We start from the raw sequence: 25,375 nt of genomic DNA, 5'->3' as shown, positions 1-25,375 counted from the left end.
AAGGTCAGCCTGACCCTCACAAGGAGATCAAAATTGTGGAACCGGCTGCAAACCTTGCTTGAACGATCCTCGTCCCACAGCATGGGATTACCTGCAAGTCCTCGGGCTGATGGCATCCACCCTGAAAGTTGTGCCATGGGCACGAGCCCACATGAGTCCCCTACAGCACTCCCTCCTATCACGGTGGAGCCCGCGGTCCCAGAACTACACCATACGTCTATCACTCCCGGGCAGAATTCGGACCCAACTACGGTGGTGGCTGCAGGCCAGCCACATAAGCCAGGGATCAAGACTATCCTCCCCAACCTGGACCCTACTCACCACAGATGCCAGTCTACGAGGATGGGGAGCACACTGCGAGGAGTTAACCGCCCAAGGGCAGTGGAACGCAGAAGAGGCGGGATGGAACATCAACCGCCTAGAAGTGCGGGCAGTCAGACTGGCCTGTCTGCGGTTTGCTCACAGACTCCGAAACAAAGTAGTCAGAGTAATGTCGGACAACGCCACGACAGTGGCCTACATCAACCGTCAGGGGGGAACCAGGAGCCAACAGGGGTCCCTAGAAATAGACCCCCTGATGGCGTGGGCGGAAGCAAACCTCCAGGAGATCTCCGCCATCCACAACATCACAGCAGGCTTCCTCAGCAGGGAAAGTCTAGACCCAGGAGAATGGAGGCTGTCGTCTGCTGCCTTCCAATTGATAGTGAATTGGTGGGGGACACCGGACATGGACCTTCTGGTAAACAGATCCAAGGCGCAAGTATCCAGATACTTCAGCCGCAGGCGGGAACCGCAGTCCCATGGGATCGATGCCCTGGTACAGACCTGGCCACCGGGGACTCTACTATACGCCTTCCTGCCATGGCCCCTATTGGGCGCGATCATTCACAAGATACAACTACACAAGGGACTAGTTCTTCTGGTGGCTCCAGATTGGCCAAGAAGACCCTGGTAGGCAGACATGAGAAGACTGCTGGCAGGGAACCCTCGGGACCTGCTACAACAAGGTCCGATCCTCCACGAGGACCCAGCTCAATTCTCTTACGGTCTGGCCATTGAGAGGGCCGCCTGAGAGCGGATACTCGGGGGCGGTAATCGACACTCTCCTCCGAGCATGCAAGTTCTCCACATCGTTAACGTACATAAGGATCTACAGAGTATTTGAAGCCTGGTGCGAAGACCACAACATCAAGCCACGCTCATTTAAAGTTTCTGTGATCCTGGAATTCTTACAGAATGGACTACAGAAGGGTCTGTCCCTCAACTCCATCAAAGTACAAGTGGCCGCATTGTCATGCTACGGCTCCAAGAGCGAGGGCAACAGCATAGCTTCTCACCCGGATGTGTCACGCTTCCTAAAAGGAGTCAAACACATTCGTCCACCACTAAAGTGACCAGTACCTCTGTGGAATCTCAATCTCGTTTTGGACTTCCTAGCGGGAACCACCTTCAGACCCCTCCGAGGCCTGTCCCCTCTGCCTGTTAACCTTTAAAGACAGTGTGTTCAGCCCGCCGCATCTCGGATCTACAAGCACTGTCCTGCCGGGAGCTGTTCCTCAGGCTCACCCCGGGGTCCATCCAACTACGCACGGTTCCCTCCTTCCTCCCCAAATTGGTCTCACACTTCCACCTCAACCAGACCATCTCGCTACCAACGACGGACGGCTTGAAGAATTCGGAAGAAGCCCGTAGTCTACGTCACCTCAACATCGGCAGATTCCTATCCAGATACCTGGAAATGTCGGAACCTGTACGAAGAACGGACCACCTTTTCCGTCCTTCACAGCGGAAAGAGACAAGGGGAAGCAGCCTCGCGAGCAACCATCGCCCGCTGGATCAAGGAAGTCATCAAGGCGGCCTACATAGAAGCTGCCTAGCCACCATCTCTACAGGTCAAGGCCCATTCTACCAGAGCCCAGGCAGTATCCTGGGCAGAAACTAGAATGCTGTCACCTGCCGAGATCTGCAGGGCGGCTACATGGTCCTCCATCCATACTTTCTCCAGATTCTACCGTCTGGACGTTCAGGCTCGGGAGGACACGGCATTTGCAAGGGCAATATTAAGTGAGTCACGGGCAGCTTCCTACCCAGTTCGGGAGTAGCTTTTATACATCCCATTGGTCCTGAGTCCATCTACACGCTAGGAAATGGAGAAATTACTTACCTGATAATTTTGTTTTCCTTAGTGTAGACAGATGGACTCAGCGTCCCACCCTTGGCTGCCGTTACGCATGGCCTTTCAAATAATTCAAGGGTAAGCCATGTTTTCATTTACCTAGGGCATCCACCCTGCCGGGTGCCGACGCTTTCCAGTTGAGTACACTGGCGGTCTCCCACTATAGTCAATCAACAGTTCAAGTTAATCAAGTTTGAACGTTTAACCAAGTTATGAAGTTATTCAAGTTAACCTCATTTTTAAGTTAATCAGTCAGTCACACATATATTCACAATGCTTTTCAAGGAGAATACTGAAGAGCTGCACTTCCTGCAGAGATATATGTACTAGGGGCTGAAGTCAGATTGAAATCTGATCCATCTCCAACTGCTAACAGGATACACTATACCTTTGGTCCTGAGTTCATCTGTCTACACTAAGGAAAGTGAAATTATCAGGTAAGTAATTTCTCCAATTTACAATCTATAAACATCTAAAAACAGAAGCACAATTAAGCTCTAGAATTTGTTGCCAGAGGATGTGGTTAGTGCAGTTAGTATAGCTGAGTTTTAAAAAGGTTTGGATAAGTTCTTGGAGGAGAAGTCCATTAACTGCTATTAATCAAATTGACTTAGGGAATGGCCTCTGCTACTACTGGCATCAGTAGCATGGGATCTTCTTGGTGTTTGGGTATTTGCCAGATTCTTGTGGCCTGGTTTGGCCTCTGTTGGAAACAGGATGCTGTGCTTGATGGACCATTGGTCTGACCCAGTATGGCAATTTCTTATGTTCTTATGGTACATCATACATGGCAGTCACAAGAGCTTTGTACCAATGAAAACCCCTGATTGCACTGCAAAGAAAAGGAAATGTGATTTTCCAAAGTAAACATGAGTATGTTTTTGTGGTTTGAAATTAGTGTTACAAAGCTCCCTCCCTCTACCCCTCAAACACACACAAATTTCCTTTGTCCATAAGGGTGAGAAACAGCTTGGCAGTCAGAAGGTTAAAGATTAAGTACAAGTTGTGGGAAGTACATTGAGGTGAAAACATTGGGTGGTAACTTCTAGCTTTATTTATATAGAGCTAGTGTATTACCCAGTCAGTTTCCAGTTGTGAACCTTGATTGCCAACCATCACAATCAGAAATTCCTGTTGTCTTGTGTATTTTGGTTATACATGAAATTGGCTTTCAATGCAGAATATAACATGTTCAGAGCAGGGAACTAGCTAAAAATAGATTTTATTGATTTATACTGAGATTTTTTTATGTTTCTGAACAACTTTTAACTCGTGTTTCTTAACTTTGCAGTGCCCATTGGTTTTTGGCAGTGATTTGTTTTCCTGGCCTGGAAAGGACACTATATGAACCAAATCCTCACTATCAAGGAAATGCAGCAACTCCAGCTGAGAATTTAGAGGCAGAGAAACGTGGAAGTTCTCTGTCACAGAATGAGTCTGACATTTGTGTACAAAGCTCTCCTCCCAAATCCAGTTTGAAAAGAACGCAGTGCAGACGACAACTCATCTGCATACCTGAGACAAGCAGTGCCATTAAGGACAGTGAGACACTGGAGACCAGAAGAAGCCCGTGTACTGGAAAGCGTGCTTTTAACAGAATGGAGAGAGAGAGGTGGGCAGCAAAAGAAGCTGGGAAGGTAGAATCTGTAACTCTGAAAGCCGATCATAGGACTAAAGATGAAAATGGCATACAGAGCAAAAGTAAAACACTTATAAAGCCCAATGGTATGTATCCTAGATCTACTTCTACATTTTTAGAACAAAAGGAACTTTTAAAAGAAAAAAATTCCTATCTGGAGAACTAGGTGTTTCACTAGAAGATTTTTCTTAGTTTTTCAGTTTTGAGTTGTAGATGGCACCAGACATTTCGGTTGAAATGTAATGCCTGTTATGTAATCTTGGTGAAAATCCTTCCTTTTTAAGGTAAAATGAATAATAATGAGAAAGGTGATCACAAAAATAGAAAGAAATATCTATACACAGCTTTAATATATTTTCTTTACTATAAAAGCCACTGAGAGAATTTATCTACAGAAATGCCATGTCATCCACCAGCTGTCAAGTTGGAATACTGGTGGTAATAACAGAGATAAGCACTTAACATGTATCCTAGGAAACATGCATTATTGTCGAGGGCCAGCTGTGTTTTTATTTCTTTGCATGATCAACAGTCTGATCATAGTGTGATTTGTGAGCTTCTGTACTTGCTTGTAAACATATAAGACCTGATTTACTAAATGCTTTTTCCCCTAGAAGCAGAAAAAGCATTAATGAAGTGGGCCCAGAGAGAGAGCAATTTAGAAAATCTGAATTGCTTTTGGAAAAAATATGGCTGTCTCCTCAAACTGGGTTCTCTTGTTTCTTTAAAAAGAAAGGAAATGAAGGACTGAGTAATAGAAAAATTGGGACCCAAATTAAAAACCAGCAGCAATAATAATTTTTTTAACTTTTCTTGCATGCCACCTCTCCTACCAGCTGCTGTTGATATTTTTGCAATACAGATCTTTTCCAAATTTATACTGGCAAAATGTAAATACAGCAGCATAGTGAGATAAACAAGGGTTCACCCAAGTTTAATTAAAAAAAAAAACCCTCTGTATATACTATATTATGCTATGTACTTGAGCATCTAGAGTTCCCCTCCATTTTGCTTTTCCCTATTCCACAAATGCCCCCCCCCCCCACCAGTTTCTTCCCTTTTAAGTAAAAGGGGGCAGTTTTCTTAATTTCTGTCCCTTTTTTACATTTCCGTCCTTCAGCCTTTAGAGGCATGGTGTAAACATTATGGATCCCTAAAGGCTAAAGAACTGAAATGTAGAAAAAGATGCATGGGAGTAACCCCTTAACAATGAGCCTTGATGCTTTTGATGCAACTGGTCTCTGCTTTGACATCGCTTTCCGCTTTGGCGTGGGGGGAAAAGGGAAATTGGATTCAGAGGACAACCAACTTGGGCCCCGACTATTAGTCTGGCTTTCTGATACACAGCCATAAGGGAAAAAGCACAGGATTGCTTCTGCGGCCAAGCTCAAAAGCAAAGCTCGTCAAGCAACATTGTCTGAATTTTCAAGATGGCTCATCACCCAGTAAAAATGATGCTTTGTTAATATATAAGGCTTGGGGGTAACCTGCACAGAGTGGCAGTTTACTACCACAAGAAACTTGCTGGGCAGATTGGATGGACCATTTGGTCTTTCTTTTTTCAATTCTGTGTTACTATGTTTAGAGGAGACACATACTTTAAATTAGTAATCCAAACAGATTTTTATCTTGGGATTTGGGGATAGTGACAAATAGTGAAGCGTGGACTGTATAAACCAAAACGTCAGCAATAGTTTATACGAAATAGATGTAAATAATGGCAAACTAACCAAGACGGAATCTTAGTAGAGATGTCAAAAAAGACCAAACTTAGCAACTCGTACACTGAGGTATGTGGTATACATTTTGTTTTGCACATATAAAAGACCCTTATAATTTTTAAATCAGTTATAAAACATGTATATGTATGTATATGCAACCACTAAAACCAATATCTGCTGTATATATTTTTATAAAAATCTATCCGATTTTATAGGACCATCCTATCCTGAAGGCTATTGAGCTTGTATGACATTTGTCAATGAGCTTTATTTCTTTACAACTGGTCCACAATTTTTGGTTGCACTAAAAATTTCCTTCAAATTTTGGAAAAATGCATAATACATCCAGCAAAACTCATTACTTGCAAGAAAGCTATAAGTTCATCTTATCTTTCTTCTCCAAAGTAGCCAAAATAATCCATAGCCAAAATGTGTGGACTTGATGTTTTTCTAACAAAAAATGACATTATCCCACATTTGCTGGATGTGTGTATTGAACAATTCACTTACGTCTGGTTTTCAAAAATATGAAGGATATTTTTAGTGCAACAAAAAAAATGAGGATGGATGATTATACAGAAATAAGGATCATTGAATTAAATGCAAGTTTAGTGGCCTTCAGATATGGTGGTTCTGTAAAACCAGAAAAAAGATTTTTATAAAAAAGTATACAGCAAATAACTGTTTTAGTGGTTGGGTTGATCTATTATCTGGCTATAGTAGTTTGCTATGTGTAGTATATTACTGGTTTTCCACCAGAAGCACTTTGGAAGTGTTATTCAAAAAGTTATTCAAAAAGACACGCAGCGTGTATTATACAAGAACCATCATTGTTTGAAGCAACTTATATGATGCAGTAAGTGTAAACACTGGCCAAATGTAATGGTGTTGTCCAGAGAGAGAATCCATTCAGAACTACATGTGAATACTCTTATGAGTAGATTTTAAAACATTGTGGACGCGTGATTTTATAACGTGCTGGCGTGTGCATGTTATAAAATGCCAGGTCAGCACGAGCAAGAGGGGGTAGAAATCTGCAAATACACACAGCGACACATCGGGGACTTCCCCCTGTTCCTTCCCAGTCCACTCCAATTAAGAAAGGACTGGGAGGAAACCTCCCAACCCCCTAGCCTAACTTCCCTTCCCCTATCCTAAATCCCCCCCCCCAAATACTTTGTCCTACGTTTCAGCAGGAGCAAGTTGCGCGCGCTGACATGCAATCCCCAGCACAGTGGCAAATGACCGCTGTGCCGGGCTCCTCTAGCCCCGCCCTGCTCCTGGACTGCCCTGCCCCCCCAGACCGCCCCTTTCGCTTACCCCGGGACTTACACACGTGGCCGGGCCCTTTGAAAATTGGCCTGGCGCACATAAGGCCCAAGATTTACACGCGTAACCTTTTAAAATCTGGCCCTTAGAGTATATTAAACATCAAAGAATACCACAGGAACTTAGAGTACTGAAACAGCCTAAAATATATATTGAAGATGAGGAGTTTTCTAAATGGATTGTGATATTAAATAAATGTGCTTTTAACCTTATATTTTTGATAGTAGACACCACCAAGAGTGAAGCAGAAAAGATTTGTATACAAATAGAAGCACAAATGAAGGAAATATGATTATTGGTCAATTTGAATCTACGCATCAAGAATTTCAACAAATTCTTTAGAAATATTGGCAGACATTAAAGTAATCTACCAGACTCATTCTTTAAGCTGTGATAATGCTTTATTGCATCAAAAACACTCTTTTCACATGTTAAATGCCCAATTTTGCATACAATTTTTTCACATTGCACGTTAAAAACTTTTTTCACTAAATTGATTCAAATAGGGAAAACATGCAAATTATGCTGAGGGTGATTTTTTTTTTCTTTCACATCTCATGATATAATTATTGCACATTAATACTTGAAATGTTGCAGATGTTAGGAAAAAATAACTCGGGGTTATTTGGCTACAGGAATAAAATATCGTGCAAAAATTTCATTTCATTTATTTAATTTATTAATTGCTTAACACAAAAAGGTCTAAGTGATTTACAATAAAAATAACACTCCTAATAAAAACATAAATATAAAAATATAAATATAAAAACATTCAGTAGACTAACAAACAGAAAAAAACGAGCTGCTAATGCCTAATAAAAGAAGTCTAGCAAACTGTTATTAAAGAAATGCCTTCTTCAATAAGAAATTCAGACCTCTTTTAAAACATTTCTTAAGACATTCTTGTAGCCAGAGATCCATCAGTAACGAATTCTAGAAAATAGGTGCTGCAACAGAGAAAGTAGACTCCCTATTTACTGAAAGGTGGGCATGATATACAGATGGGATGTCCAAAAGTCCACATTGAGAAGATTTAAATTTTCAAGATAGTTTATAGATTTTCAATAAAGCATTTGCCCATGAACAAGAATCTGCACTTAAGAGCTTAAAGATAGTCTGGCTAATTTTATAATGTATTCTTTGTTGGATTCAGTTTTTCAAGAATAGGAGTGATATGATCAAAATGTTTAACACCAGTAATCAGTCTAGCAGCAGAATTAAGAAGTTATAATGAATATAAAGAATTAAAGGGAAGACCAAAATAAAGGCTATTGCAATAGTCAATATGAGGAAAAATAATTGCATGAACAATGATGAGAAAATCTTGATAATGTAAAAGATGATGTAGACCAGCTAATATACATAATTTAAAGAAACCAGCTCTAATTACAGACTTGATTTGGGGTTGGAAAGAGAGAGAGGATTCAATCCAGACATTGAGATTATCAACTGACACAGAGTCAAACGGAGGAACAGAGTGAGGTCTATGGATTGATGGAAACTCAGTTTCTGCAGTATTAAAAGAAATTTTGTTTTGATGAAACCACTGTTTCATGGAAGAAATACAAAGTTGAAAATGTTCAAGGGTGTTTTATACCATGTACGGTGCAAATGAATGAAAAGTTGAATGTCAGCATGTATTTTGTAATCATCTGAGACATTGGCAAGAAGTTTGGAAATTGGAGCTAGATAAAGATTAAATAACGCTGCCAACAAGACAGAACCTTGAGGGTCACCAGATTTTAGTCTATAGAATGTAGAGAATTGATTGTTGAATTTAACTTGATGGGTCCGATTATGAAGGTAAGATAAGAGCCAATTTAAAACATTTCCTGTTATCCCACATTCACACAGACGAAAACCAAGAATCTCATGATCGACAGTGTCAAAAGCTGAGGAGATATCTAGTGAGACAAGTAGAAATTGTTGACCATTATTGAGGTCACATTTGATGATATCTATCAATGAAACTTGTAGTAAGTCAGTGCTCATAGCACGTCTAAATCCAAATTGATAGGGATCAAGTATCTCATTGTCCTCTATAAAATCTGTAAGTTGTTGTAGCACGACACATTCAATAATTTTGGAAACAAATGGTAAAGATGAAATTGGCCTATAGTTAGAAAGATCAGACAGATCCAAATGGGGTTTCTTCAAGAGAGGTTTGATGACTGCCTTTTTGAGACTGTCTGTCTGGGGCACATCCAGATTGGATAGATTTGTTGACAGTAGAAGTTAACAGTGGAGCAATACTGTCATTGCATGCCTTGAAAAGTGTAATAGGGGCATTAGTCGAGGGACAAAACACATTGTTCATTGAAGATATGATGTTAGAAACTTCAACAGAGGATACATCATCAAAAGAAAACCAAGTAGAAGTAGATAGAGAAGGAAGATTACGATACAATGGAATAACATTTACAAAAGTTACGCTGAGATTCTCTACTTTTGAGAGAAATATTTTAAAAAGACTTCAGCAGAAAGTGCTTCAGAAACAGGTTAACAAGTTTTTGTCTCGCTGGTCACCATTCTCAGTGTTTCAACTCCAGATTTGGGCCCTTTGATGTTAATAGCTGTATTCTTAGTTCCCTGGCTGTTTCTATCTGCTGGCATGACACACTACCAAATCGGGTGTGGATCCACTGGCAATATTAGCCCAGAGGGGAGACTAGGAAAACCTGGTATGCAAAACAAAAAGTTGACTTTGAGAGAAGTCATCTGCTTTAGGATTGTTTAATGCCAAACCTTTGCAGTCATATACTGCTATAACAAAGACTAATTTGCATGGCATGCTTATAGGGTCTAGGGCATAAAAACAAAAATAACTATGTAAATATAGGCAAATATGTGATAGGGTGATGGATAACCTTTGACTGCTATGTAGTAAAGGATGCAGATACAGTAAATATCCAAGCTTAAATCATTTAATATCCATTCTGTTATTATCCATTAGAGTGAGATACCTTATAAACAGTGCTTGGATGTTTCATCACAAGATAGGGTCTGGCTTGGGAAGGTTTAAAAGTTAGAACAAAAGTTTTGTGACTGTTGGCATGTTTTTGTTCACTCATGTCTGAAGTCTCAATGCCATTGCTTTAAAGGGGTGGTATTAACAACAGTGAAGCCTCTGGGGTCAGCCTTGTAATGTACTGTAAGCATTACACCTACATCTACACTTTTAAGACATGTAATTGAAGGGTGAAGGACTAACCCTCTGAGCTGTGCTACACATCATATAGTCTGCATCCAGCACTTCATAGGCACTTTGTTACTCAGTTGATGCAGGATATGGCTGCTGGCCCTGGCCTCTCATCCTTGTTACTAAATCTGGAACACCAGCAGAGAGGAGATACAATGAGGCATACTCATTGATTTGCTCTGTGATAGAGCGTACCTTTGGCTTGTTGAAAAGTATATTCTGCCGTTTGGATAAAACTGGGGGGGGCAACAGCCCTTGCTGTATGACCTTTATGCAGTAGGTGATATAGTGCTAGTCTGCTGACCCTGATTTGGAAGAGAATCCAGTTTTCTCTCCTCTGGTGCACCATCAGGGAAACACAGAGGAAGTCAAGTTCACAGAAGAATCATCAAGCACTTTGCCTGAAAGTCTCTATCTTGCCCAGTTAAGAAATTTGATATGGTGACTGATGAATGGGTGTTCCAAAATGTGCCGCCATATAGTCCAACAGGCAATATTCCAGAGAGAATACTCTCTATCTTCTTGCCAAGGAAGGCCTTAGTCTGCAGAGCTGATTAACATCATCTGTGAAGATTGCAGAATGCATGGTGAAAGGAATAGAGTCTTATGGAATGCATGATAATATGAGAGTAAGGTCTTAGAAGCACTGCTTCTTTAAAAGAGAAGATGCTCAAATCATACTCATTGACACCTTACTACCAAACTAAAATACACCAGCCCAGAGATTACAGTTGAAAAATTTGCCATTTTATTGGCAACCAATTAGTTATCAAAAGATAACATTTATTCTTTGCAAAAAACATCATACAGATAAAGGATATGTGACAAAAGGCTAATGGAATTTTATATAGACAAGCATAAAGTGAGGCATATTGGGGGAAAAAAATCTAAAATACCAGTTTATGCTACTGAGATCTACACTGGAACACTGCCATCAAGAGAAGGATCTTGGAATTGCTGTGGACCACACAATGAAACAAACAGCACAGTATGCTGCAACGGCCAATAGAGCCAACCATATATAGGAATAATTTGGAAAATAGCAAATGACAAATCCAAAGATTATATCATCTGTATTGAGCTCTGGTGTGACACACCTGGAGTACTATGTACACTTTGTCACCCCATTTCAAGAAGGATATGATCAACTCGAGAAGATACACCCATAATAGTGAGAAGACTGGGAAATCTTACATACAAACAGGATAAAAAAAAATTATGGCTTTTTAGCTTAGACAAAATAGATTGAAGGGGGAGATGACAGATGTCTACAAGATCATGAATAGAAAATAACAAACAGCTATTTACTGTTTTATGTCTATTTATGGATATAAAGTTATGAATTGCTTAGAATTGTAAATAGGCTGTATTTACTTTATATAAATAAAAGTCAAGGTTAGCTTTACACCTTAGTGTGAACATAGATGCATTCTACCACCATTGGCTCTCTGAACAAAGGTTAGATTGCAAGCAGGTTTTCTTCTCCTTAAGTACACAGGTGAACACACAGAACAGAGCACATTAAGCGGAAGTGGCAACCCAATTGAAAAGAGCACTGGCACCATGAACTAGATAATGGAATGGGTAAGTATATTTGTATAGCTAACCACTATTAAGTCAGTCTATTAACAGTTCAGTTGTGCGGGCAGGTAGCCTACAGCTGTTGGCAATGTAGGAAAATGTCTATGGGAAGGTCATCATAAAAGTTGAAAGCCATCAAAGAGACCAATGCAGGATACTTGATGTAGGAGACTGCAGACCAGTTTGTAGGATCGATGAGCCAGAGACTGAAGACTATAGATCAGATGGAGGAGCCAAGAGACTGAAGACTGGATGGAGGAGCCAGGAGACTGAAGACCAGATGTAAAAGCCAGGAACCTAGAGAACAAATATAAAAGCCAGGAGACTGGAGACCAATTACATACATTCTTTATATAAAGCACTTCCACTATCATTATATCAATGGAGGTCTGCTTACTGTGAAAGATGACTTCTAGAGGCAGCTAATATCCACCAAACACACAGCTATACTCTTCAGCAGCAACCCTTTCAGCTTCTAAGGCATAGATGCACATTCATTCGCATGGCCAGTGCTATCTGTGTCCTGATGGAAGCACACTCTGCCTATCTTTAACATGCTGTATGGATCACATCTGACCTGTGGCAGCGTGAGCAGTCTGTGGCTGACCAGAGAATAGACCAAGGCTAAACTCTGGCTTGTCTTGCATCAATTTTTATTAATAAACAGAAAAACAGCTCTGCCTATCATAGCAGTTCTTTAAACAAAAATAGAACATAGTTTGTAGCTTTGTAATTTATGCCTTTCCTAGGTTTCTTCTCTTCCTGGGGCTTACTTTTCCCTCTGGGGCCTGGCTATCTATACTTATTTCCTAAGGACCCCCCCACCCAAGACCAGGATTTTCTGCTGTATAAGGTGGATTGGGCCAGATCTCTGAAGCCGATCCTTTAAGGTGTTCTGGTCTTTTCTCCTGTATACCCCTTCACATACCTTCCCCCTCAGCTCAAACCTCTCAGGTTGAGAGCTTGCCCTTACTAAGGGTGTTGTACTGAGAAAACAGATGTTCCTATTTTCCTTCCCTATTCTTTTCTGAGGTTGTCCAACCTTCTTGGGTTTCCTCTTCCCCATCCAACCTGGGGAGTTAGTTAAGGATTCATGGGGTGTCCATTGTTCTTATACTTTGTCTTTAGCATTGGTTAACCCAGTGAAAAGTTGAATACACAGTCTTAAAGTTGGGATAATTATGCCCCAGAACCACTGGGTAGGAGAGTTCAGGATTCATTCCCCTCTGTATCCTGGCTTTCCCTGTCATAATCATCAGAACCACCTGACAGGTAAGGTATTATTGCTGATCCTTATTGTATACAAGTGAGGGTTTCCTCCTTCTCATAGCAGACATATAGTGTATGAACTAACTTCTTCCTAATAAGTGTCTTGTGCATCCTGAATCTATAAAAGTTTGCATAGAACAGTCGTCCAATTCAACTGTGATCATGATTTGAAAATCCCCACATGGATCATCCATTAGGTTAAAGCTTTGCATCTTCACAAACGTATGTGCCCACTCATGCTCCCATTCATCATCCTTGAGTTGGGAGCAATCCTTGACATCATGCTCTTCCACTCCACAATGGGAACATGTCTATAGGACTTGGTTCACCTTGACTTCCACAGTACCCACAAAGGGCTCATTGTTCCCTTCATTCGACTGCACTTCCACCTTGGAGGGCTTCCATAGCTTGCGCTCCCATTGTAGATCTTTTGAGTTGGGGGCATTTCTTAATATCATGCTCTTTCGCTCCATGGTGGACGCACTCCCCCAGGACTTGTTCCGCTATGACGTCCACATTGCCATCATTCTCTTCTTTCCCATAAGGGCAAAAGTCTTCCTCATACCTGTTCCCTGCACAAAGTGAGCAGAAAGGGAAAATGTCCATGGTCTTGCTGCTTAGTTGTGCTTCAGAAACTCATATTCTCCCCCAGCTCTGTGGTTATCCCTGCTTTGAAGTCCTCCCTTGACTGTTGTGGTGAGGGTGGCGCCCCTAGTGGCAGGCCCTTTGGGGTGACTCCCGGCTTGGAAGCTTATTCTCAAGGACTGCTGCAGCAGATTCCTTTGTAGCAGAGTCAACACTGAAGTTTTTCTTAGCTTTAGAATAAAGGTGTGCCTGGGCATTGTTCTCCTTCTGCCTCAGCTTCTCAATCCTCCTCGCCTTCCATTGAGCTCTCCTGAATTGCACCCCCCCCCCCCCCCCCGTCCTTCTGGAGGGCCCCTCTTCATATGAGTTAGACTACTCCTCCCTAGGAAGACACCGCCTCTTTGTTTCCCTGCCCCCAACACTTCCAGGGGTTGACTACCAGGGCATCTGGGAAATGTAGTTTCCTTTTACTTCCTACAAAGGAACCTTCACACCTTAAGGAAAACATCTAAAGTTTTACAGCACAGATACTCACCTCTGGCTCAAATCACCACACAGTGTATACTTTAGCCTCTAATACTGGCTGAGTTAACCAGGTTGACGTCCATGGCTTTGCTTTATTGGTATGAACAATTTTGGCAAAATTGCTTCTCCTTCCACAGTTTAAACAAGCTGGGGAGCCTGGTGGTTGACGATGGAGTAGGGAAGTAGAACTGTGGATTCAAAAACCCTTGCTGGGATCCGGTACACTCACTGCCATGCCAGGAAACCTGTACAAGTTGTCTCTTTGTAGCCTCTTCACAATTCTGGTATCAGTTGAGCCTGATGGAAGGTGTCCACCACTTCCAACGCCCTCTCAAGTGTGAGCTCTGGGTGTCGACACATACAATTCCTCATAGGCCACTGCAGCCCATGCAGTAACTGCTCCTGAAGAACCTTATTGGCTATCTCGAGAACTGTCTTTGCCTCTGGCATCTTTTAGCTTATGAAAGAGGCTTCTTGGAGTTTCCATGGGCTGTAGGGTACTCCTTCGGAACTGCTGCCAATAGGTTTCGGATGTGTAACCCTTCTTTTTCAGGATGGAGGTTTTAACATTGGAGTAGCTGGCTCTCCAATCAGGATTGGCTGCTTGAAAGGTTACTTGGTTTTTGCCTGTAAGTAGATTGGCAAGGTACATGGTTCAAGTAGAAACTGACAAAAACAAAACTGGTCAACTGGTCATATAACTTGATCTTCTATAAACTCATACTTTATGTAAAAAAAACCTCTTTTTATGCAGACATTTGTGGGATCGACAACCCTAAGCTCTCCAGTTTTATAAAAGAGCCAATTCAGGAGGAAAGGCCACTTTACTTTATTTAATCCTATCTATATTTTTTTGTTTTGTATTTTTTCAAAAATATTTAGAAATCACCAAAAACAATCCCGCACATTCACATAATAAATGAGCATCAAAGTATTCCTGCACTTATCTTGTCATCAGATGTCCGATCCAACCCCGACCCGATATCATGTTTCAAACTTCTGTCTGTCTCAGAGGGGAAAAAACAAATTCACTTGCTCACATTCTTATATTGTTTTATTATTCGTCCGGGACCAGTTCTATATCTTCACTCCAGTAAAAACTGGCCAGCCAGTCATGTAGGCAATTCTTTCAAAATGTTTCAAGTAGATATCCAAGTCTTCCCCTGCCTTCATCTAAAACAAAGGAGGTGAGGGGCTTGTCTGCACTGTGTTATTTAGACTTTGTCTGTCTCCCCTGTTGCTGGCTAAACTGTTCGAATAGATTTTGAATCTCTCTAGAATTGCTGCTGTTCATGTCAGCTTACTGGGCTCTGGTAACAGAGGTTTCTTTGGAGGCTCTTCCCTGTTCTGGAACACCCCAACAACCAACAAAAAAAACCCCTGCCTATTGATATCTCACTAAATATAAAGCCCTCTCTTCAGGAGTAGCAACCTTTCCTAGCTTGCTGTGGATTAGTCCATACCACTGGGAGATCTTCCCTCTGTCTATAAACTCCATCTCTCCAGTGAGCTTCAGTTCTCTCTTTATCTGAAACATAGAGAACTGCAAACTCGAGAGGTAGTGACATAATTGTAAATAACAGTAGAATGGTTATGTGGAAGATGAAACATTCTCTGCAATTTTCAAAACTCAGAACTACCCCGTCTCCTCAGCTGTTATTTGCCTAAGTTCAGAGAGTCCCAAATCTCCCCAAATTTTAAATATCTTGTCCATTCCTGGGGAAAAATTTGTATTATCCCTTATGGGGAGGAAGAGAGAGAACACAGGAGATAAACCCATAATTTGAAGCAATAGTCTCCAAGCAGAGATAATATAGATTTCCACAAAATATTCCCCTCGACATCAGAGCTCATGGAAGCATCTGGTAAGTGGAGGAGTCCTATGGGTGCAGTAGATGCACTCATCTACCCCAGTAACCACATCATATCATATTTATAGATCCCACTAACCAATTCTCCTATGAAGCAAAGTTGACAAACATAATTATATAGCTGAAAATTGGGAGCCCCTCTACCTACTTTCAGTTTGCTCTGTACTAATTTGTCATATCCAATTCTTGGTTGTTTCCCCCTCCACAAAAACCTTATAAACTTCAATTTAAGAGCTGCTAAGTCAGCAGGGGTCAGCCAGCAAGGTAACATCTGCAGTTTATACAACAGCTTGGGAAATAAAGCCATTTTAAAAAGAGCATTATGTCCCATCATGGAAGCAAGTAGATCTTTCCAAGTGTTAAGTTGGTGAGAAAGTCCATCTATAACCCCCTTTTACGTTTAGATTATACAATATCTTTAAGTCTCTGGGAATCCAGACTCCTAAATACTTAATCTGAGAAAGGGCCCATTTAAAAAGAAAAATCCACCCCCCCCCCCCCCATGCATTAGGAAGACCACCCCATAAAGGCAAAGCTTCTGACTTATCAAAATTAATGGTTAGCCCAGCAAATGATTGGAACGCTTTAAAAATATCCATGAGTTCAATGGCCTTTGGGACATTATCAATAAATAATAAAATGTCATCGGCAAATAGACATATTTTAAATTCCTTCCCACCCACCTTAATGCCTCTGATAGCCATACTCTGCCTCGCTTTTAGTCCAAGGTGAGGACAATTAGGAGAGGGGATAAGGGACAACCCTGTCTCATGCCCCTTGTAGCCGGAAGAGTTCTGATAACACTTGATTAACCATTATACTTGCTTGAGGGTTAGTATATAAAAGTTTTATCCACTCCACAAAAGGGCCCTTTATTCCAAACTTGGCCAACACCCAGCAGTTGACTTGGCCAACACCCAGCAGTTGACCTTGTTGAAGGCCTTTCCTGCGTCCCAACTGAGAATCATGCTTTGTGTACAATTTCCATGATTTTGACCCAAGACTACTAATCATTTCCACACATTATTAACACCCCCCCCCCAGCTCCGACCTCCTCTTCTCTCGCCAGCACGACACCAGCAAGAAAATAATCAAACTGCTGGGGTGGGGAGAAAAGCATAAAATTACATTTTGATTGCTCTGTGCCGCAATCGATTGCAGCACAATCAAACAGCTGAGTGTTGCCTTCTTAGTGCTGTGGGGCTGGGGAGGTCACTCCTGCTGCAGTTTCCAGCCTGTCAGGACTCTGCTTTTAATAGCAGCATACCGGCTACCTTGTGCTGTAGCTGCTATGTGTACTATGGGTGGGGGTGAGTGAGACAGAGTGAGTCAGCATGTATGTAAGTGTATGAGAGAATGTGTGAGAGCAAGAGACTGCTCAGGAACGTCACTGGTGTGTGTGTGTGTGTGTGTGAGAGAGTGAGTGACTGGTCAAGGACCTGACGTCTGTGTGTGAGAGAAATTGGTCAGGCAGGTGACTGGTGTGTGTGTGTGTGTGAGATTGGTCAGGCAGGTGACTGGTGTGTGTGTGTGAGATTGGTCAGGCAGGTGACTGGTGTGTGTGTGTGAGAGAGAGAGAGATTGGTCAGGCAGGTGACTGGTGTGTGTGTGTGAGAAAGAGAGAGAGATTGGTCAGACAGGTGACATGTGTGTGTGAGAGAGATTAGTCAGGCAGGTGACTGGTGTGTGTGTTTGAGAGAGAGAGATTGGTCAGGCTGGTGTGTGTGTGTGTGAGAGAGAGAAAGAGAGACTTGTCAAGGGCCCTAAGAAGAGCGTGAGGACAGAGCTTCAGCAGCCCTTGCTGCTTCTGGTATGTGATATTGGCCTACAATGGAAAGGAGTACGAGAGTTACTGGAGAGGGTAAGTAAAGGTGGCTTTTAAAGTTTATCTTTCTTGATTGACTGCCATTTTAATTATTAGGTATTATGTGATGTGTCTGCTGTTAGAAGTATTTTATTGGTGTTTGGAGAATTTTTAATAATTTTGAAAATTTTTAATGATTGGATGTTCCATTTATCAGTTGTTTTGAAACATTTATTATATTCTAGTTTTAGAATTATTTTACATTTCTCGAGGAATGTATAAATAGAAATGTGGAGACAAAAACTGAACTGGAGCAGCAAGAAGCCAAACTCTGTATGCAGTGCAACAATGCAAAAACAAAAACATTAGCTTTCTGGTCATTTTATTCTGTATTTGGTGAGGGTCTGTCTGTGTTCTGCTTGTGTGACCCAGCTAAGGGTATTCTGTGAGCTTGTAGTTTCTTGGTAGGGATCTATAGCAGCTTGACTTGTTCTGTTTTCCTAATAGGAGGTGTATTGGTGTTTAGGGCCTGCTATAATTTTTGCAGTGCTGCCTTTCCATAGGTAGGGTTGTTACTGTTTGAGTTCCATAATGCAGGTGTAACTTTGTGCACATTAGTTTGTGTACATTATTGCAGATCCTGGAAGTCTGATAGGTGCTATATTTTTGTTTTGCACAGAATGCAGAGTGGCTTTTTTGTGTTTCCATTCAGTTTCTGTTTCCATATTTGTAATTTGTGGTCTTTCTGTACTTGATGAAGGTTGATTCTGTGTGTGTGACCGAGGTGAAGTATTTTACTAGCATGTAGGCATTTGTATCAATATTATTTGTTGTGTTTTCTCAATAGAACATGCATTGGTGGTAAATTACAGTTTTTTCATAAGGAGGGCAATTGCACCTGGTAGGAGAGAGTGTTTATGTTGCTGTTATTGAGCTTTCACCAGAAATATCTTTTTTTGTATGGTAAATTGAACAGGGAATGTCCTAGTTCTGCACTGCACCCATTGATTGGGGTCGAGGGGGTTCCTGTGAAATGCAGAGTATTTTACATTTAGGCTGGTGGGGGTTACATGTTCAGTGTGTCACACATGTGAGAACCTTCTGTGAGGTGTGTCCCGACCGAAAAAAGGTTGAGAACCACTGCTCTAAGACAATGATTAATAGCAGTTAATGGACTGCTAAACCCAGCTATACTAACTGCACTAACCACATCCTCTGGCAACAAATTCCAGAACTTTATTGTGCGTTGAGTGAAAAAGAATTTTCTCCCCTTCGTTTTAAATGTGCTACTTGCTAACTTCTTGGAGTGCCCCTTAGTCCTTCTATTATACGAAAGAGTAAATAACCAATTCACATTTACCCATTCTAGACCTCTCATGATTTTAAAGACCTCTATCATATCCCCCCTCAGCCGTCTCTTCTCCAAGCTGAACAGCCCTAACCTCTTTAGCCTTTCCTCATAGGGGAACTTGTTCCATCCCCTTTATCATTTTGGTTGCCCTTCTGTGTAGCAACTACATGTAGTGCATAACATGTAGAAAGTTGCATTCCATCCAGTGAACATATAGTAGAAAATCAATGAAATGGAGCAGCAGAAATGTTCTCAGGTCATTCCACAAAAGATCAGCTCCATTGATTTAATCACTGACATGAGTTCAGCAATTTCTAAATAAAAAGCATACAAAAAATACCAACAAAAAAAAAAAACTAGGCTTCAGATCCCAAAAGTTCTTTTGTGACTATTGATGCGTAATGCTCATTGAGCAAACAAAACTAGTGAAGGGAAAAACGCAAACAAGGCCCACAGGTACACTCTATTCAACATATGTTAGATGCCATGAATAAATCGGGTAGAATTCCACTTCACCCTCGCAGCATGTATCTTCATATCAGCCACAAAGAATGCTGTCAGGCCTGAAAATCAACCCAACCTTGTAGTTTTTGTCCTCTTTACACTCAAACCCTCAAAAGAACTAGAGGGACACCTGCCGATGTAGGATCCCCCTAAGGGATTGTGAGTAAAATAATCCTGCACTTTTCAAAGTATTTATCAGAGGATGTTCGGGGAGGTCCATGGAGTTCACCCTTTGCACACCTTATCAGGTTGCTTCCATGATCGGAAATCAAACAGCTAATTTTAAATGTATTATGTTGGTTTTTAAAGCCCAATTGCAAACTGGACTGAGATTCCTGAAGAATTTGTTGAGACCATATGAGCCTGAAAAGGAGTTGTGATCAAATGAGCAAAAGCTCGATTGTTCCGTCTAATAGACCAGTGGTTCTCAACCTTTTTTCGGCCAGGGCACACCTGGCAGATGGTTCTAACATGCGTGACACACTGAACATGTGACCATCACGGGGCTAAATGTAAACATGCACCCTGCATCCACAGGAACCCCCTTGACCCCCAGCAATGAGTGCAGAGCAGAACTAGGGCATTACCCTGTACAACTCACCATACAAAAAAGATGTTCTGGTTCTGATGACATCTCAGTAAAAACAAAACAAACTCCCTTTACTACTTATGGAAAAGACAGTAATTTACCACTAATGCATATCCTATTGAGAAAACACAACAAATAAGATTGATACAAATGCCTACATGCTAGTAAAATACCTCACCTCGGTCACACATCCAGAACTGACCTTCACCAAGAACAGAAAAACCACAAATTATAAATATGGAGACAGAAACTGGAATGGAAAACCAAAAAAGCCACTCTGCAGGCAGTACAAACCTGGAGAAATGGAAAGAGAAATATAACACCTAACAGACTCAGGATTTGCAATAATGCACACAAACTAACCCGCACAAAGTTACACCTGTGTTATGGAACACACTCAAACAGTAACAACCCTATTTATGAAAAGGCAACACTACAAATATTAAATCAGGCCCTAAACACTAATACACATCCTATTAGGAAAACAGAATAAGCCAGGGGTGGGCAATTAATTTTCCCATGGGGCCGCATGAGAAATTGGGATGGTTTTAGAGGGCCGGACTAATATAATTAACTCAGTTCTCAATAGCCCTACTTATGAAAAGACAGCAGTTTACCACCAATGCATGTCCTCTGAGAAAACACAACAAATAAGACCGATACAAACGCTTACATGCTAGCAAAATATCTCATCTCGGTAACAGACACAGAACCGACCTAACATACTCCCAGGATCTGTAGTAATGCACATAAACTAATCCACACACAGTTATACCTGTATTATGGAATACAAAACAGGAGCAACCCTATCTATGAAAAGGCAACACCACAAATATTAAATCAGGTCCTAAAAACCAATACACCTCTTATTAGGAAAACAGAATAGCAAGCAGCTATAGATCCCCACACAGAAATAATTGTAAAACTATACTAATAAGCAGAATAAATGTTTCAAAACAGCTATGAACAGAATAACATCCAACAATTAAAAACTCATAAAAACTATTAAACATTCTCCAAACACCAATAAAATATTTCAAAAAAGCAGACATCACACAATTAAAATGGCAGTCAAGAAAAATAAACTTAAAGCCATCTTTACTTACCCCCTCCAGCAGCTCTCCTACTCCCCTTCCCTGCAGGCCGTGGCACACACCAGAAGCAGCAGTAGAAGCTAAGCTCTATACTTATGGTCCTCTTCCTTAGTGCCCATGTCTCTCACACACACACCATACCAGTCATGCCCCCATGACCAGTTTCTGTCTCTCACACACCAATCATCTCCCAAACAGCACACACACCAGTCACCTTCCTGAACAGTTTCTCTCATGCCATACACACACACACACAGGCTTCCCACTCCCATGTTCTTCTTACATATATGGGCTTCTCACTCTCATAATCACTTTCTCTGTCTCTCTCTCTCTGTCTCACACACACACACACCCACACACTCACTCACCAGTCTCTCACTCCCATGCTTGTTCTCTCCACATGCACAGGCTTCTCATTCCCATAATCACTTTCTTTCTCTCTCTCACACACTCACACACACTCACCAGCCTCTCACTCCCATGTTCTCTTTCAGATATACAGGCTTCTCCCTCCAGTGATGTCTCACACACACCCAGGTTTCTCACTCCCATGCTCACTCTTCACATGCACAGGCTTCTCATTCCCATAATCACTTTATTTCTCTCTCTCTCCCACACACACACACACACACCAGTCACCTGATCTCACTCATGCATACACACACACACAGGCTTCCCACTCCCAAGTTCTCTTTCAGATATACAGGCTTCTCCCTCCCATGCTGTCTCACACACACCCAGGTTTCTCACTCTCATGCTCACTCTCTTCACATGCACAGGCTTCTCATTCCCTGAATCACATTCTCTCACATTCACACACACCAGTCTTTTTCTCTCACACACACCGTCACCTTACCAAGCAGTCTCTCTCTCTCATGCATGCACACTCACCCAGGTTTCTCACTCCCACAACACCAGGCTTCTTACGCTCATGCTTTCCCACATACCCAGACTTCTCACTTCCATGCTTTTTCTCTCTCACACACACACACATCAGTCACCTCCCTGACTAATGTCTCACACTCTCACATACACATCAGTCATCTCCCAGAGCAATCACTTTCATTGTCTCTCACATACACACACACATCAGCTCTCTGACCAGTCAATCGCACACAGGCTGGCTGGCTGCTTCTCTCTCTTTCTCACTTCCTCTCCCCCCCACCGGAGCACAAATGGGAGCTGCAGCAGCCCCCAAAGGCCAAGAAAGTAGAATCCCATCGGCCGCGGGAGGCTCATGCTGCTGACTCCTTTCTCGATTGCCGGCTGCTTCAATTGCTCGGGGACCGACGCTGCAGCCGACGTGGCACGGCTCTTTCTCCTTCCCGCGCACCGGTCCGTGTATCACTTCCTGTTCCGGGTCACGGGAGGGGGGGGGTGCAGGCGCGGGAAGAAGAAAAGGCCAGCCGCGGGTACCACAGCTTCTAACACTGCTGCCGTTCCCACTGGGCTTGAACGTGCTGACAGCCCAGCGGCAACGGCAGCGGGAGAGACCGGGAGCGCGCGCCGTGGACCGGCAAAAAACTCCCGCGGACCGGTGGTTGGAGACCCCTGAAAAAGACCACGAAAGGCGGAACTGGTAGGTAGGTAGGAAAGAAACTCGAGCGAAGACATGCTGCCCGATTGGCCGGTGCTGGGCAAGCCTTGCCCAGCACCGGCCAATCGGGCAGCGTGTCTTCGCTCGAGTCACTCCCTCCCCCCCCACCGAACGCTGTAAAAAAAACAGTTCATTCTCCGCTCCCTCACTCCCCGATTGGCCGGCCAGTCGGGGAGCGAGGGAGCGGAGAATGAGGCACGCTGCCTTCCCTCTGCAAGGGAAGGCAGCGTGCCTCATTCTCCGTCTGCTCTCAGCAGTGGGCGGGCCGGTCACAGACCGTAGGCGGGCCGCCCCTTGCCCAGGTCTGGAATAAGCCAAGCTGCTACAGAGCCCCACACAGAAATAATTGTAAAGCTATATTAAAAATGCTACAAAACAGCTGATGAACAGAATAACATCCAACAATTAAAAACTCATAAAATTATTAAAACATGTCAAAATATCAATAAAGCAGTCATCGCATAATACCCAATAATTAAAATGGCAGTCAATTAAGAAAATAAACTTAAAAAGCCACCTTTACTTACCCTCTCAGCTAGTCTCCTACTCCTTTCCCTTGCAGGCAAATAGTACTCATCAGAAGCAGCAACAGCTGCTGAAGCTCAGTCCTCTTCCTTAGGGCCCACAACCATACACATACACACATACGTCATCTTCCTGACCAGTCTCTCTCTCAATCACATACACACACCAGTCATCTTCCTGACCAGTCTCTCTCTCAATCACACACCCAGGCTCCCAATCTCACATACATGCTCTGGGCCTCACCACCAAACCTCTTCTTCCTTCGCTGCAGCGATGAGCTCCAGTTCTGCTGCGGCTTTACTCCAGCCGGCTTTCTTTTTCGCTGCCCCAGGGATAAGCTCCCATGGTGGCCTTGCTTTGTCGGAGTCTGGTTTCCTCCTCACCGCCATGGGGATGAGCTCCTGTGGCGGCCTTGCTGGGTCGGGGTCAGGCTTTGACACTGCCATTCCTCCCAACCCTCTCAAACCACCCCTTCTTCCTGGCTCACTGGCCAATCAGAGACTTGCTTCCTTCTTCCTACTCCCACTGGCAGGTAGAAGAGAGGGGGCTTTCGATTGGCCTGCATGGGGGCAGGAAGAATGGAGGAGGCTTCCCATTGGGCAGTGGGGGCTGGAAAAAAGGAGAAATGAAGCACAACCTGGGCAGTGGGAGTCGCGACACATCTGCTGGTGCTTGGTGGACATACTGGTGTGCTGCAACACACCAGTTGAGAATCGCTGTAATAGACAGTGTTGCTTAGTAAGCTCTAGGAAAAGGGAATTTTCAGCATTGGGGCCCATACTGTGGAATCTTCTTGAGGTGTTGAAGAACGAATCTGATATAATGAATTTCTGGAAGGGTGTAAAAAAAATGGCTATTTCAAGAGGCTTATATGGAGTAATCTTTAAGAGCTTTGAACAGTGATTTGTAGAAATGTATGTGTAGATGTTTTTATACAGAGATTGCAACCCTATGCATCAATATTGTTTAAGTTTACAAAGCCTAAAAAAGGAGCTTCCCAACACCCCTTTCACTTGAGCTATAAACGATAGTGTAACATTTGACGTATTGCGGGGAGCTCCAGCAACAGGCCGCACTCACCCAGATCGCTGCCAGTCCACACGATGCAGCAAAGATACTGCTGGAGCTCCTTTGCAGTAAAGGTGCTGCCAGCATTTTCCTGGCATATCGTAATGTGCCTCCCCTATGGTGCACACACCTGGTCTACTCTTCAAGGCCCTGTGGTGAGAAATCCTGCATGGCGCTGCCCGATGATGTCAGCCCTATTGAGCTATTGAAGCAAGAGCTTCACATTGGGACTTTGCCTCAGCAACAGGTCCTCCTCCTGCATGTTGCAGTGCGTGTTGCTGTCTTCCTGTGCCTTATCTTACTATTCATCTCCCTGCCTGTTTTGTTCTTGCCGTTGCCCAGCCTCTCTTGCTTGTCTTTGTCCATCTGCCTTGTCCTCGTTCTTCGTGCCCTGTCTTTCCCTTGTTGCAGTCTGATTCCTGATATTGACCTCTGCCTTAGCCCTGAACTACTCTGTTGCCTGCTACTTGCCTCTGACCATTGCTTCGGACATGGACCACTTTTTCTCCTGCCACTGATCATTGCCTCAGTCTTGGACTATTCTTGCGTGCCACCAACCCTTGCTCTGGACCTGGACTGTGCTCTTCTTGCTGCCTGCGCTGACCCTTGGCCAATGCCTGGTGATTCTCTGATTGCGGCCTGCCTTGACTTCAGCTCTGCCCCAGACTCTCTCTTTGCCTTCGCTCTGTGGGCCCATTGCCTAAGTCCTGTTAGCCCCTGTAACCCAAGGGCTCAACCTGTAGAGAACAGGGCTGGTACAGGTGAAGCCCTAGCTCGGTCCCAGCCCAGGGCGTGTCCACCAGCTGTTAGCATGGGCCTAGTGGGTTCGCCTAGTAGGCTATGCCAACCACGCCTCGGCACAAGAGTCTACTTCCCTTACAGATAGCGCAGCATCAAATCTGACTCCAAGGTTTCTGATCTCATTTCTATCAAACTGGAAATTACAAG

The 25,375-nt window shown here is 43.0% G+C and overlaps 1 protein-coding gene across 14 annotated transcripts in view; it reads left to right on the top strand.

Moving 5' to 3' along the window:
- Positions 1–25,375, top strand: part of SENP6 (SUMO specific peptidase 6) — a 448,534-nt gene that overhangs the window by 354,159 nt on the left and 69,000 nt on the right. For all 14 annotated transcript variants that reach the window (XM_029595592.1, XM_029595591.1, XM_029595594.1 and 11 more), the window contains one exon: positions 3,468–3,901. In XM_029595592.1, coding sequence (XP_029451452.1) covers positions 3,468–3,901 — 434 coding nt within the window. The remainder of the gene's footprint in view (positions 1–3,467; positions 3,902–25,375) is intronic.

The sequence above is a fragment of the Rhinatrema bivittatum genome, chromosome 3 (assembly GCF_901001135.1).
Source record: "Rhinatrema bivittatum chromosome 3, aRhiBiv1.1, whole genome shotgun sequence".
Lineage (NCBI taxonomy): Eukaryota > Metazoa > Chordata > Amphibia > Gymnophiona > Rhinatrematidae > Rhinatrema > Rhinatrema bivittatum.
This window is presented reverse-complemented; position numbering and strand designations above follow the sequence as displayed.